At 38.2% G+C, this 15,834-nt stretch overlaps 1 protein-coding gene across 2 annotated transcripts in view; it reads left to right on the top strand.

Annotated features, from left to right (window-relative positions):
• LOC140165650 (RUN domain-containing protein 1-like) overlaps positions 1-15,834 on the top strand; it is a 33,076-nt gene continuing 17,242 nt past the window's right edge. Inside the window, exons 1-6 of one of the 2 annotated variants that reach the window (XM_072188945.1) lie at positions 1-148; positions 6,890-7,062; positions 8,154-8,174; positions 12,063-12,207; positions 13,719-13,811; positions 15,438-15,545. In XM_072188945.1, coding sequence (XP_072045046.1) covers positions 6,932-7,062; positions 8,154-8,174; positions 12,063-12,207; positions 13,719-13,811; positions 15,438-15,545 — 498 coding nt within the window. In that variant the 5' untranslated portion in view covers positions 1-148; positions 6,890-6,931. The remainder of the gene's footprint in view (positions 149-6,889; positions 7,063-8,153; positions 8,175-12,062; positions 12,208-13,718; positions 13,812-15,437; positions 15,546-15,834) is intronic. The other variant, XM_072188946.1, reaches the window with a different exon arrangement.

Below are 15,834 nucleotides of genomic sequence, written 5' to 3' on the forward strand. Positions count from 1 at the left end.
ATCCTCCATCTCCAGCTGCAACATCGCTGCTGTGTATTTTGGTGAAGGAGAATGCAACATATTTTGACAGAATACTGGATTTCAAGAAAATGCTTTTTCCTGCATTTGAAGTAGAGTGTAGTCTTAAGACGTATGTAATTGAAAATCAGTAAGTACATGTACAGAGAACGTTTTTTTTTTTACAAATCGACAACGTGAACATGTTGTTGTTGTGAATCGTGAATGAAATGATAAGCTTACCTAAATTTTGGTTCATATGACGGATGTGGCTATTTCGCTCGCCACCCAAGGGTCGCGCTAGGCTGCGTTTTTGCGTCCCGGACCCACCAAAACCCGAATCTCACGCATGAATATTGCAAAAGCAGTGAGTTATTGCGTCCCGTCGTACGCAACAAAAATTCCCACATGTTGTTTTCTATATCCAGGTTTCATAAAACTAGGCTCAAAAGTTTCCTCAACTTGCATTATGCACATCATTTTCGAAGCAACTGAACCCTGAAATACCAAATTATGGCCTTATTGTACTACAATAATTAATATTATGCACAGTAATACTGCTTTATGAGTGAAAATTTTGACAGCAAAATAGCTGTGATATCGCGAAAATACGGCGAGATCTCTGGCAGCCATTGTATGTTTACTGGTAACTACAGAAAATAGAGGGCAGTATAAAAAGTATTATTGGGCAGCCAGTGGCGGGCGGTAAATATTAGGTAATTATACTAATTTGATTGAAATAAAAAAATAAAAGGAAAAAAAAAAAAAAAAGAAAGAAGAAAAGAAAAGAAAAAGAAAGAAGAAAAGAAAGAAAAGAAAGAAAAAAAAAAAGAAAGAAAAAAAGAAAGAAAAAAAAAGAAAGAAAAAAAAAAAAGAAAGAAAAAAAGAAAGAAAAAAAAGAAAAAAAAAAGAAAAAAAAACAAAAGAAAAAACAAAAAAATACAATAATATTTAATAAACCCCTGCCCCCCAAAAAAAAAAATAGTATGGTATTACACAAATAGATTGAATTGGCTAGACAATTATGAATAGTTGGGACCCCGATATTTCTTTAGGGACCCCCATTTTGCATTTTCTGTTAGCTCGGGGTCCCTTGGGACCCCGAGCTTTTGGACCTAGCGCTACCCTTGCTCGCCACAGTATCAAATCACGGGCGTAAAGGTAAGCGCCCTGAGTGTTCACACACGCGTACGTGGGCGGATTGTTGACATGCTTGCGGCGCAACCGCGAAATAGCATTGACGTAACTAGCTCGTGGGGGAGGCGGTAGTTCACCACGTAAACTTCTATGACTATGGCTCAAAATTCGGACCGCTCGCCATTAAGTTTACTGCTTTCTGTGTTTTGAAATTTGTTGACGTTTTAATGATCCCCGATTTCCGGTCGATTATTTTAGCTGTGTCACGTCACGTGCATGACGCTAGTGGGTACCAGCCAAACTTCAAAAAAACAAAATCACGATTGCCGATAACCAGGGGTAGCGCTATACCCTGTGTGGGCAAGTCATACTTCAGTATGACTTGCCCTGAACGTCCATATATGTTCGGAAGAGACGGATACATTGCATGAGAGCCTGCCAATTTAAGCTTCCTAAATATCAATTGCACATAAAATACGAAATCACAAACTTCAATATGCACTTCAAATACAGCAGACCAGCTGTTAATTATTACCGATCCTGTAGAATAACTTACATAATCGTCCATTTCATGGAATCCCGTGCTCCGGGGCACTCACATTTTTTTTGCGTAGGGGTGTGCCACCGCCAGTTTCGAACTCGAGGTCTAGGGAACTGATCGCCCGTCAAATAGGGAGGGTCTAGGGAACTGATTGGCCGGTCAAAAAAGGGGGGTCTTGGGAACTGATCAGCCGCCAATGGGGGTCTCGAGAACTGATCCAGGGTAATTTTCAATTTTTTTTGTTGCATTTTTGCCACAGATTTTCGAAAAAAATCGATTTCGATTCTTGTCAAAAATTGTGCATCGAATTAAGTATATCGGGATGAAAAATAAATCACACTTGAATCCAGATTAGGGACCGATCGTTATTTACGGCAGGGTGGGGGATGGGCGTTTTGGAAAAAAATATCAACAAAAATTTTCGCGTTCCCCCCTCGCGTCCACTCAAAATTTCCGCGTTCCCCCTTGTTTTCCCAATTTCTCCATTTAAAACGTCACAATTCCCCCTCCTGGTTCAACTAAAAATTTCAGGTTCCCCCCTCTCAAGACTAAAAAAAAATTGTGTTCCCCCTAAATTTTCCCATTACCCCCCTGCCATAAATAACGATCGCTCCCTTAGTAGGGAGCATACAGGGATCTATTCTATACGATGATTTTTATTTTTGGGTGGATCATCTAGAAAGGATAAAATTCAAATTGAGAAAATATTCTAGGTATGACTTGTACTTACCAGAACACGATCATGTCAGAAATTAATATTTTGTTCTGGGTCTGATTATTCGGACTAACTTGTACTATAACATCCAGATCATGTAAGAAAATGACAAATAGCCTAAATTCCCTGTACTGGCCTACTTTCTCACCTACTGAATAATTATAGCAGCAGTACTACAAGCAAACCTCAGACCTGAGATTGCCGCAAAGAAAAACATTCTAATTAATAGTTTCATGACTGTGGATCGAGCCATAAATGTCAAGTGTGCAGAATTCGGCAGTCTTTCCACCAGGCTGATAGATCGAAAATCACTTCTTAATTCACTATTCGGGCCAGCCAATGAAGTGTACATAATATTTGAGGTACTAATTTAGTCATAATATTTACTTCTAGTTTTAAGTCAGATGATTTTCAATGTCATGGCCACACACACAGCACAGCTCGCTCAAGTTTCGAGTTATGTTTACATTTTGAAAACAATCACAAAACTGGCCCAGTGTTGCCTAAAAAGGAGCCCAAAATTCACCTTATTCCTTACAATGTGTTAAATGGGGAAGAAAATGATGGAAAATCCCCATTGAAGGAAGCTTTTGGGCTTGCAAAAGTAGCTTTTGGGCCGAGATTTTGGGCTTGTAAACGTAGCGCGGAAAACATGCCAATCTATTGTCAATGAGAGCGGAGTTGATGAATTCTGTGAGTCTAGCTTAACGGCTAGAAAAAAAAAATTGAGTCATCAGAGCGGCAATCAATGAATTCAGGGGTCTAGGGAACGGCCAGCGGCTCTGAAAAAGGGGGTCGCCGCCGCGGCACATACCCGTATAGCTGGCAAATGTGAGTGCCCCCGGGATCCTGTTGCTCAGAATTGCCCATTTCATTTTTATCTGTCAAATGCGCTGTGGATGTGCTCCATAAAAAATCACAGCTGTGAAACTGACTTTATACCACTCACTCGCTTTCGCAGAAAAGCCAGCCTCGTGGCGCTGGGGCATGACGTCATCGTGGACGTATGCAAAATTTCCGACAGGCGTCATATAACCCGTATTGTGATTGGTTGCAAAAGCCATTCTTTGAAATCGTAAGCCAATCAATGAACGCGACGGCCTTTTATACGTCGAACAACTGAATAAAAGCACAACGTACGGACCAATATATTTTTGTAAACATTTTAGGCCTATAACAAAATGTATATTTCGTACAAATTGTACAACTATATAGTTTCTACCCTATGACCTATAAAAGTTACCTGTTATCAAAGTGTCTGCAAAAAACTGGTCATCGCAAGTATCTTTGATGCTGAAAACTAAGGGTATTCACGCAGGGACAGGCCAAAAACCTTACCTCGATCGTAAAATCCAGCCGATGCATGTCATAAATAATTCATTTAATTCCATTGTGTAAATGTCACTGATTGTGTCCATGTATTGTTATTGCATGTGCGATCTCGCGCGAGAGCAGTTGTCAGCCTGAATTTATACTCGATCGCTGGATCACCACGTGAATTTGCCTCTCGAAAACCTCTACGAGGTTGTTGCATCGAGCACGCTGACTGGCTTAGCAATTATCAAAGTAGTTTTGTAAACCAATCAGGTTAGACGTACTTTACTTTTGTTATAGGCCTAAAATGTTTACAAAAATATATTGGTCCATACGTTGTGCTTGTATTCAGTTGTTCGACGTATAGGGTAGCGCTAGGTTGCTTTTTGGGGTCCCTGACCCACCAAAATAGAGTTCGGACCCCCTGTTTTTAAATTTTCTGCAAGTTCAGGGGTCCCAGCAGACCCCCCGTTTTTCAATCTAGCGCTATTGCAGACATACTATTTGTGCAACTCGGACTCACCAAACTCTACTCCGGAGTCCGGACCCCCCACTTTTTAATTTTCTGCAAATTCGGGGGTCCCTGCGGACACTGGAGTGTTTTAACACTACCCTTGCCGATAACGATGTGATATAGGATTACACAGAGATATTTCTTGACCATTGACCATTTCTAGGTAGCTTGGCCCTACTTTATCTGCGTTATATGAAAAAGAACAGTCTTTAAGTAAGTAAATGTGCAACGCTTTTGATGTTCGATGTTTTGGGAGACTGGGAGGGATCAGAGCCTATTCTTGACTGTGTAATATTCCTTCACCACACTGCCGTACGGCAATAACCTTATACGATGGACAGATAGTATCAGTTTGTGAATGAGGACATCGTATAAGTTCCTTGTACTAGGGGAGGGGGGGTAGTTCCAGTAACTGTAACTCAGTAATCTTTATGTTATGACATTATCTGATTACTGAACGACCCAGTAAATGTCAGTATGTTGAAGGATATGACCAAAGACATGCAGGCAGGTCTAGGGAGGGGGGCTACTCTTTTTCTTTATAATTTTGCTTCTTGCCATTGCCTATTCTTAGTCAGTGGGAGTGGTTTAGTTCTAAACACATAATCTGATTGGACAATCGCGTGATTTTGGGTGCCGTCTATCAGGCCGTAGACGACCCCACGTCATCACGCGTGTTGATAACGCGTAACACGCTCATAGAGGTGCGCGTATGTATCGCGTTGTATTCATAGACGCAGTGCGAAATACTCACACACGCTAGCAGTACGTGCAACAAAAGATGTGAAGATGTAAACAAGTTTCGTTCATTTGAGAAAAAGGGGAGTTTTTATGATGGTAACTTAATTTTTGCTTTAAAAAATAGTTTACAGTTACTAAAATAATATTTAACTGACTAAGAATGAGAATAAACGATAGGAATTTTTTGACTATCCTCTACCTATGATAGACGACAGCCAGGTCCAATATTTTTATCGTAATGGATTATACCGGCTGCGCCGGCATCCACTACTCGTCTATCACACGGTAGAGGATAGTCAAAATAAAAATTCCTATCGTTTATTCTCTAATTAGCTTTGCTCGTTGACAAATAATGTACTATACCAATTGTCAAAGAATCGGCCGTTCTGTGTCACTGAAAAAGCATGTGAAAGGGCAAAACTCCAGCTCCCAGGGGCCCTCCCTTAACACACTCTGCTCACTCCTCTCACTCTTCATTTTGTCAGTTCACTACAATTGCTTTCCCCACCAGTACCAAAAACCAGCTACGCCACTGGCTGAGACCAGTGGCGTACCGTCGGCCGCCCCAACCCCGGGGGGCTGAAGAAAATTCAATTTTGCCGCCCCTTCCTCAACAGCCCGAAAAGGTTGACCTAATTTTGTTCTCGCTCGTTTGAAAAGTGAAGAGCAAAAAAAAAAAAAAAAAAAAAAACGGTTTCAGGCGCAAGCGCCCTAAAAGCAGCACATTTTTGTTGTATAGTACCATTTTTTAAAATTTTTTTATGCTTTATCAAATTTTTCCGCCCTTTTTATTTACTAATTCTTTTTGCCGCCCCCTTCGTTTTTGTCGCCTCTGTTTTTGCCGCCCCTTCTTCTTCCGCCGCCCCTTCATTTTGACCGCCCCTGCTTTTACCCCGGGGGCTGCCGCCCCCAAAGCGCCCCCGAAATACGCGCATGGAGACTGTAGCTCGAGATATTCTGTCGGAAATTACAGGTTTACATAATCTGACATTTTCTTGAGCTGTATTTCAGCTACCGGGTAGTGTAGAGCATCATGTGTCGAAAACCATGGGGCAAAGTTAAACAAAAGAAACTCCGTTACAAAACTGCGCAGACTCAGATTCTGGGGAAATCCCAAAAAATGATTTACCCATCACAGGATGGCTGACTGAACAATCAACCTTGGGATAATGAAACAGCCTACAGAACAATCACAGGACAAAGGAATAGAGGTTATCTGTGTATAAGCTGCATTTATATACCCTGTTTTGGACTTTCAAAAGAAATACCTACATGTGCAACCATGACTGTTTCAAAGTAGCCCACCTAAGTCATGCAGGTAACTCCAAGGTCATGCATTGAATTGAGGTTGTGCGCCTTTTGTTAGAAATCACACATGAGTAAATGGCTAACCTCTATAACAGAACAGCTGATTGAATCATAACAGGACAACTGACTAAATGACTAAAAGACCTGAATACAGGGTAGGCCAACAGGGCGGGTTACTGCACTGGACACAGAAAAACTAATACTTGACTTGAATAGTGCATTAGATACTCTACTGTTTAAAGGGATAGGTCTCACTTCAACTTGGCATTAATTTTCCCTAATACAGTGGCAACTCATTAACACGAACTCTGTTAACATGACATTTCTGATAACTTATACATGTATTTTATGTTATAATGTAACCTGATAACACAAATTCCTGATAAACTAAATCACGAGGCCCAGACAAGTTCGTGTTAATGAGTTGCCACTGTATGTTATAGGCACCTACCGAAATCAAATGTGAGTGCCGTATCCCCACCCCATGCTATAACATGCCTGAAATTACATGTAGGCGAGGTATGCAGACTTGCATCATTTTATGCATCGAGCTGTCGAACAGTTATTTCCAAGCATGAGATGACCTGCATTTAATCATATTCATTGTCTAATTGTTCTTCAGATATTAACTCCTTAATCTTGGCTGCATAGTCTGTGGCACAACATGGAGGACACAGTCCTGACCGATGATTCCCTGGACAACTTTGATGATCAGTTTGGTGAGCGACCCAGGGAGAGATGGGCTCCTGTAGGCGCCGTTGCTAGCCCACCACCATCTATTACTTCAGAAGACAGGTGAGGGCAGTAGTAATCAGCAAATGATAAATTTCGGTTGCAATATATGTTGCGTTTTTCCATTTGGGGGGGATTATTCCTTCATGTAATTTTACACAAGGTTAGGGTTGATTTAGGATTAGGGTTGGGATTAGCTTACATGAAATAATTACATGAAGGATCAACCATTTTTTCATGGTTTTTTTTCAGTCTTCAATCTTGTAACATGGAGGTCATTGGAGGCGTATCACAAAAACAATCTAATGGTTTTAAGTTAAATGATTGTGGTTTGGATATTATAAGCAAAAATATGTATCGCATGGCCCATAGAACAGTATGGGTGCAGACCACCATGGGAGATGAAGTTACAACTTTTTTGTTTGCAAGAAAATCCCATCTAAAGCCCGATCCTGAATCCACATCGCAGCGCGATGCTATAAAATAATAAAAACTGTAATCTGAGCCAGGTTTTTACGAGCCCAGCGGTGAAAATTCTCATCGCGCGTTGGAAATTTCGATCCGCGATGGAGTTAGAAAAAACTTTTTCGCATTGTGCTGCGATATTGCAGCCGTACACGTTTGTGATTGGCTGCTGGAAAATCAAGGTCGGTAGAATGACCTTAAAAGGAGATGCAAACCCCACATGCTTTTCAAACATCACAATATCACGCAATGAAAGTAAAATGTTCATTTTTGAAAAGCATCGCAGCATCGCATCGCGCGGCGAAGTGGAGTCGAGAATCAGGATCGGGCTTAATGAAAACATATCTGAGGTTTAAAATTTTAATTACATTATGATATGAGCAAAATATGAGCTTCTTCAGATGTCAAATTTCAATTCTGAAGTAGGGAGATGAGGCTGTCAATGGGGTCACCCACAGCAGTGACTTTGCTAAAGTATCCAACACCGAGTTTTGTTAAATTTTACCTGAGGTAGCATTTTTGGTAAAATTATCATTGTATTGCCATAGAAGTAGAGCAAGCATGACGCGCGTAGTTAATTGATTTTGTTTCGGAAAAGGAATGCTAGATCCTGTTTTATATGTGAGATCTATTTCATTGTTTGATGCTGATCTTGTTTGAACCACCTTTTAATTTCTTTTTATCTGTAGGAAAAAACTTAAGTTTAGCCGGTAAGATCTTACAAGTGTATGTATTTTTGAGTTGGGGAGTGTATGCCTGGGTGTATGGCTCACGACTCCCATCAATTTACCACAGGTTTTTTCGTTCTTTTCTTCCCTTTTTTTTGTAATTTGATTTGTATGCTGGATATAAGTCACTTATTATTTTCAGACAGGGATTATCATCAAATGATGCACTTTTTTTTAAACATTGACTCCAAAATTATATTATTTGGATTGCAGTGTAAGGGACTCCTATGTGTGTGGTAATCATGGTACAGTATTAGAGGTTGTAAACTGTTATGGACTTACTTTAAAAGCCCTTTTAAACTGGGAGCACAAGTACAAAATTTATGTTGCAATTGGTCTGACTGGTGCACTCTTCTGTCTAATTCTCTAGTCTCTGTGTTTATCCCTTTTTCTCTCTCAAAATGGAATCCCATCTTTTAGTTCAGCGGCAAAGAGACGTATGTACATACATTGTAGCATGAAAGATTGAATCCAGATAACCCATGGCTCAGTGGTACAAAGATGCATGTCCATTATCCACTGTGCATCACTGTGAACTAAATGGCTCAAAGAGCTACTGTGCGCTATAATGATAAGCTCTACACAAAATTTTGTTTCATTTATTTGCACCTTTGGAGCTCAATGTTTTTGTGCTGCTGTGCTCTACAGGAATGCAAGGCTGCATCCTGCTAATGGACATAAGTTTTTGTGCTGCTGAGACCCGGCTATCTAGATGTTATGGCTATCTAGAACTTTGCAAGATCACTCATAGGCAGCTGTGGACATATGTCTCTTTGCCACTGAGCCATTGACTTGAACATGTATGGGGATGATGTACATGGTAGGCCTACTGTATCAGCTATGGATTACAAACATATTACAAAAAGATGTATGATACTGTATCTCTGTCCGCGCTATTTGATGGAGTTTTAATTGGTGCATCTCAAAACTACAGACAAGATTCTTATTGCGGCCATCTGCAAAGATACACCGTTGCCAAGGTACCTGACTGGTACACACTGAGTACCTACACAGTACCAATGCTGCTATTGCACAGGACCCACCAGCAATGGTACTGCACTGATACTACACAGGTATTCCCTGGTGCATACTGCAAAGTACCAGATGGTGTACCTGTGCAGAATGCCCAAATAGGAATCTGGTAGTGTAGTCATTTTTGTCCCCTGCATTAATGTTGCATCATAAATTTAAGTAAAAAACAGACCTAAATGGCTATTTGGTTTTTTAAAACAAATTCTAGTGTTACCATACCAACAAGTCCACTGGAAGCTGAAAGCTTGCGTTTCTTGTATATATATATTTGGGGCAACCCTTTTAAATTATGTTGTCAATACTTTGGGCAATTGGTAAGAGCTCTACTATTTTCAAATCAGCACCCTCACCCAATAATGCTGGTTATAACCTGTATCAGGATTTCTACAGTTTGCTTCATCTCAAGTGTGATTGTGACGTTTGTGCTTTGCCATAATGTATGATTTCCGTCAAATTTTAATGTTGTCATTTTTTACCCAAAGTGCTGAAATAATATTAGACACAACTAATGGGAAGGGTGTCTGTCCATTTTAAGCATAAATAACAAGTGAAAGAAACCATACTGGCTATTTGGCTGTTTATCATGGAGTTCTATGGCAGATTTAACTTTATGTCAAAATTGCTCTGTTGACCTAAACACAACAAAGTTAATCAATTACATTTAGGTACAAGTTGGGACTTGTGTAAACAATACAAATATTTAAAAAATCAGGTTTGAAAATTTGAAGAAAAAAAAATCTTATTATGTTAGATTGTACATGATGGCTTTAAAATGGTTAAGTCGCAAGTGTGCCAACAAGCCGCCCTAATTCGATCATTACTGCCGCCAGAAAATATGCACTTATATCACTGTCATAATCCAGATGAAACGAAGTAGGCCTTTATGTACGTAATTTTAGTGCAGACAACAACACTTAAAATATTTTCCTTGACCAACCTTGCAGGTACCATGCACTATTGTTTTTGTTTACCAGTAATTATTACAGCCCTGACTTGTGCAGAGAAATAATTGTGATGCAGTCATGCAAGCCAATGTGAAATAAGCCAGTAATTAAATGAACCAATAGCAAGTAGCATCATATCTTGTGGCATAGGTCAAAAACATCAATTCAACAGTCATACCCCAAGAGTTGACCTCAACTTGTACTGGATTATGAGTTCTTAATATGCTCAATGCTTTTAGAGTTCATTCTATGCATACTGAGCATCAAAAATTTTAAAGGTCCAGTTGATTTTTTCCGGACCCTTCCGGATCCGTATGCGCAACCAGGAATATGTGGTAAATTGTCAAGGTTGATGTTATTGTTATTGTGTTGTCATTGTATTGACCGATTATATTCATGATTTTTGAAGGCTCTATTCGGAAAATTTCTTAGGTTATCTCTGTCATAATTGGTTCCTTTTTTGTATCGACAATGACAAAAAATTTATGAGCAACTCGGCAATGAATTACATGATAAAAGCTTCCGTGTATCGTAAAATTGAAGGGGTCCATGAAGTTTTGATCGGACCTGTTGGTCAGTTTCAACTTGTAATTTAAGGGGTCCAAAACAAAAAGTAAGGGGTCCTGGATGCACAGGCGCACAAGAATGCGACCCTGCTGAGCATACAAACATAGGATTGTAAAGAACTCTTAAATAATATATACCCAAGTTAGAACTGCAAGTCCAATTCTATTGGTATATATGTAACATATTGCGACCTGCTAATTTATGCGGTAATATCAACTGAACACATCAAAACAGATTTTGCAAATAAAAAATATAACAATTTGCTTGCATGTGTGACAAGTAACTGTTTTTCAAAATAATTGAAAATAAATTTTCAAAATGAAGTGTATACATATATGATTACACGGAAATTGATATTAGCTTTTGAGTTTATTTATTGTTAGACAATACAAACAACTAGACAAACTTGACTTGCGTTATTTATGTCCGCTTACATCGTCAGCTGGCCAGTTCCCACAATACTAAAATGCACTCACAGATTTACATGGGTTGTATAGTATATGGCTTCATACATGTAACTCATTTGTAGATATATGTGGTTCAGTTTTGTGGAAATTTGCCTCATTATAGGAAACCTTATTATAGGCATTATGTATTCACATGTTATCAAGCAAATCTCTAGCCCATATTAAAAGGCCCCTTATGACCATCTGAATTTGACAAGAAAAAAATAATATTACAGCTGGGCATATGATATACTAATTTTGCATGCACATACTTAATTAGTAATTATTATTTATATCGGGATTTTGAGCGATACAACAAAACTGATGAGTATTGTACAGCTTTTGCAAAGTACCCAAATATATTGTATTTTCATCACGCATCATCATGGTCTCAGCACCATCATGACACAGCACCGGTACCGGCTTACAGGAGATTTTTAAACAAGTAAAACAACAGACTTCATTTGTGGCATTTGTGGATGATGAATAGCTTCAGGAAATATAATCCGCTTATTTTATACTACAGATAAAGCTGTACATTGTTGTACATGTACATATTCCAAATTTGGCTGGGGGTAAGCAAAAGCAAAAAACAAGAAGGTCAAAAGGTAGCTTACAATACAGTACGCATAATAATTGCATATGTTAGGTCTGGTAGCTAGGTAAGCTTACATTTTTATTTTACAGCATAGCGAAAGCCTGATTAACAACAATATCATATTGAATGGCTTATTTTGCGTGTGATACAAGAATACTTTGCTTTTGATAAAAAAATATTGCAATCGTCTTCGACTCTTGCTCTTCTTAGTAGAACATCTTGATAAACAGCTGTGGAAGGGTGAAATCACTGTGAATGACTTTATCATTATTGTATCTTTCAGTCATGTGCAAATGGCAGATCAACTAAAGCATTTAGAAGAGGAACAAGAGCAGTTGAATTCCTCTCTCCTGGGTCTGACAACGCACTTTGCACAAGTACAGTTTAGACTCAAACAGATTGTCAATGCACCCATTGAAGACAAGGAGGTAAGTTGTAGTTAGGTTCAAAAAGAGTAGGGATTTCAACTGTGATATAAAATTCTGTCCTAAAAACATGGTTGTTTTCCTCTATTTTAGTCAAGAATTAAGATGTGATGTATTCATTCCATTTCATTTCATTTCATTCCATTCCATTCCATTCCATTCCATTCCATTCCATTCCATTCCATTCCCGAATTCCATTTCATTTCATTTCATTTCATTTCATTTCATTTCATTTCATTTCATTTCATTTCATTTCATTTCATTTCATTTCATTTCATTTCATTCCATTCCATTCCATTCCATTCCATTCCATTCCATTCCATTCCATTCCATTTTTCATTATGTCTTTAAACTGCATGTTTAAGAGCGGGCAAGCGATTTCATTTCATTTCATAAAACTGCAATTTTTTTTTTATTATATCCTGAAAAGGTGTAGAAACATGTTAGGAAAACTGTAAAATATGCTCAATTTTCTGCGTGCTATGCTTGCATCATATGTTTAGACAAAAAATCTGGCATGTGTCAAGGAGGGGGTTTCACAGATTTGTTGGCATGTCGAAAGGGGAGGGGGAGGGCTTTTGTGTCATGTATCTTGTTTAGGAATTTAGCAGCAATCTACATATTGCTTGCTTGCATTATTTCTAGATACAATATGGTGCATATAATGCTATGCTATACTGTATATGATGGAAGCATTGACATTTACTGTCTTACAGATAAACAACAAACAGTTTGTCAAGTATACTCATGAGAGAAAAAAACCAACCCTGCTCCTGCTGTGACATTTAGGGCATAGTTATAAATCCAAAATTTATTTTATTTATTTATAGTATTTTCATGGCTCATGTGATAGACTTGTAAACATTGCAAAAACTGCTATTCGATCTTAAAATTTAAAGCATTTTGTTTGAAATGTTACTGTATTTTGCTGTGCGCTTTAAAATATTATGCCTGGGACTTGTTTCAAACGAAGAGGATCATAGTAAAGTACATGAAATTTTGTTTTTGTTATAACATTTTATGAATAAATCCAGATGTGTTGGTTTCTCTTCAACAAAATCGTGAAATTTTGTGCATAGTGATAGTGTTTGTAGTAGGGCTCTCAACTAACGGGTAATTATGTGCTCGGGTATCCGATTGAATTTTCAGGTGTAAATTTCGGATACTTTGACCCGTGAATTTTGACCCGGGTAGGCCAAGGACGAGCGGGAACTCAAGTACCCGGGAATTGGTTGTTGAGAGCCTTAGTTTGTAGTTAGATATCAAGCACTCATATTGAATCAGATACCATTTTTAGTCAATATTGTATTTGTATACATTTTTCAGTGGGGTCTACTAATTCCACACACATGAGTATACAACATACATGTATAGAGCTAATTACAATACAGCTCTCAGGGATTACAAACACTCTGTTCTTGTATTATTAGATTTCTACTGTGTATGCTAATCAGTTAACCATATGTGTCTTGAATAATTGTCTCTATTTTTTTTGTCTCTCCTTGCTATAACAGAATTTATTGAAAGATTTAGAGGAGTTTGCCTTCAAGGGATGTCCTGATGTGAGAGGATGCAAGTCCCAAGATGCACAGATGCTGGAAGATGCTGTGAGTACTCTCATCTCACAATACTCAGTTTGTTAACCCATATCATATCACTCGATGAAACCATTTAAGTTGACCTCAAGTTTTGGTGTATGAGTTTTAGTACCCATTACTCTCACCTCACAATACTCAGTTCATTGACCTACAATACTCAGTGAAACCATTTAAGTTGACCTGAGGTTTTGGTGTACATGTATGAGTTTTAGTACCCATTACATGTAAGGATATTCAGTATGAATGCTGATTGGGGTTCAAGAAATGTTGTCTGAGAGAGATATTGGTGTGCGTGCCGGTTGGAATATTTCAAAACAACAAAATTTTCACAATCATTTGAATTTCTTGATTGTTACTTGATTTATCTGAGATTGAGTGAGTTCCTATTTTTTAAGTTCAAATTACATGACAGATTTTCTTAAATTTATGATAATAAATCAATGACTCTTGCCTCCATGAAATTAATTGTCAGCGAAAATTAAATAAAATCCAGTGGGCACATATGATAGTTCGAACAGATGTTTCATATCCTGTAAACAATAACATACAGTGTGTGTCTACTAAGCGTATGGCTTTTTTGACCCGCTAGTTTCTGGGTACAAAATACCGATCATAATCGGATCCACCGTTACCTAGCATGTTTCTACTGAGACCAGAAAGCTGTGTCTCTCACGGTGCACAGTGTTTTTTTGGGGTAAACCAGGAAGTAAAGCAAACAGATTTTGGCGAGCACAAGGCATCACAGTTTTATCCTAAATTTAAATGTGCTAGCTTGTCAGCTCATGGCGTAAGCACGTGTAGTGTTTTCATTAATCCACAAAATTGCATCAATTTACCAGTGGATCTAGTAATTGGCTGTTATGATAATTCATAATACAGCCAAAATATAACTAACTCAATTAACTATATAGAAGTACAAAAGTAAAGTTATATCCATCTTATTTCATGTGAATCACACATGTTGCTAGTGTTATATAATGCAGCAATTTACAGACTTTATAATATTAGAAAGAAGGAACCTACTATATTACGCCTACTATACAGGTAGAATATATCCCTGGTATAGAATTAATCTGCGCTCTTCAGCCATTATGCATGACCTCGGATCCTTACCCGGCAACTGACTCGTTTCTACTGCGCGGATCACACGCTTTGACCTGGAATGATCAACCACCTCTTGAAAGGCGTAAACATGACCCGGCATAACACAACAACTGATTAACCACTACTGTTTCTACTGGGCATGTTACCTGCTAATACATGGCATAGAACGAAAAACAACCCTCAGTAGAAACACACCGATATATTCATGGATAACAATTCTTTCTTACAGTTAAATATTGTGGACGATTTTGAGATTTTGGCGTAACTCACATGATTTATTAAAAGTAATTAACTTGATATCACCCAAAATCAAAAATGAAAATTGTCAGCAATGGTCTCATTCCTTTTATTTGTGTCATATTTGTATGTAGATGCTATACATGTAAATGAACAGCCTAAAGTTTCTATACGTTGGCAAGCTTAAAGCCAGTTATAATTAACATATGCATGTAATGTACAAAGATGTTATGATGCACTCACCATTACATAATAAGTAATAAAACACTATTATAATTACAATTTTATTTTCAGAGTGAAAAAGAACATGAGAGTAAAATCACACAGCAAAGGGAAAAACAAATGGAACTCATCAGCCAACTTAAGAACCAGCTGGATGATCTAGAACAGTTTGCGTATGAGGTATTGTACACGTTAAGACCTGTATTGTGCAGTGTACTCTTATCTTGGATCAAATTTGCCCTGAAACTATAGATAGTAGATCTGTTTATTCACTGAGATCTGTTTGGGTCAATAATGAGAATAATAAAATATTATGAAATTGGGATATATCAAGGAAGGCTCAGGTGGCTGTTTGAGATCTTAAAGTGGGCTTCTTTTATAGCACACTTGATCTCATTTGCCTCAAAGACAACTACTTAGCCACTATTTTTTCACAAAGTCCGGAAAATCCCTGAACCATAACTCACCA

This window comes from Amphiura filiformis, chromosome 12 (assembly GCF_039555335.1).
Source record: "Amphiura filiformis chromosome 12, Afil_fr2py, whole genome shotgun sequence".
Lineage (NCBI taxonomy): Eukaryota > Metazoa > Echinodermata > Ophiuroidea > Amphilepidida > Amphiuridae > Amphiura > Amphiura filiformis.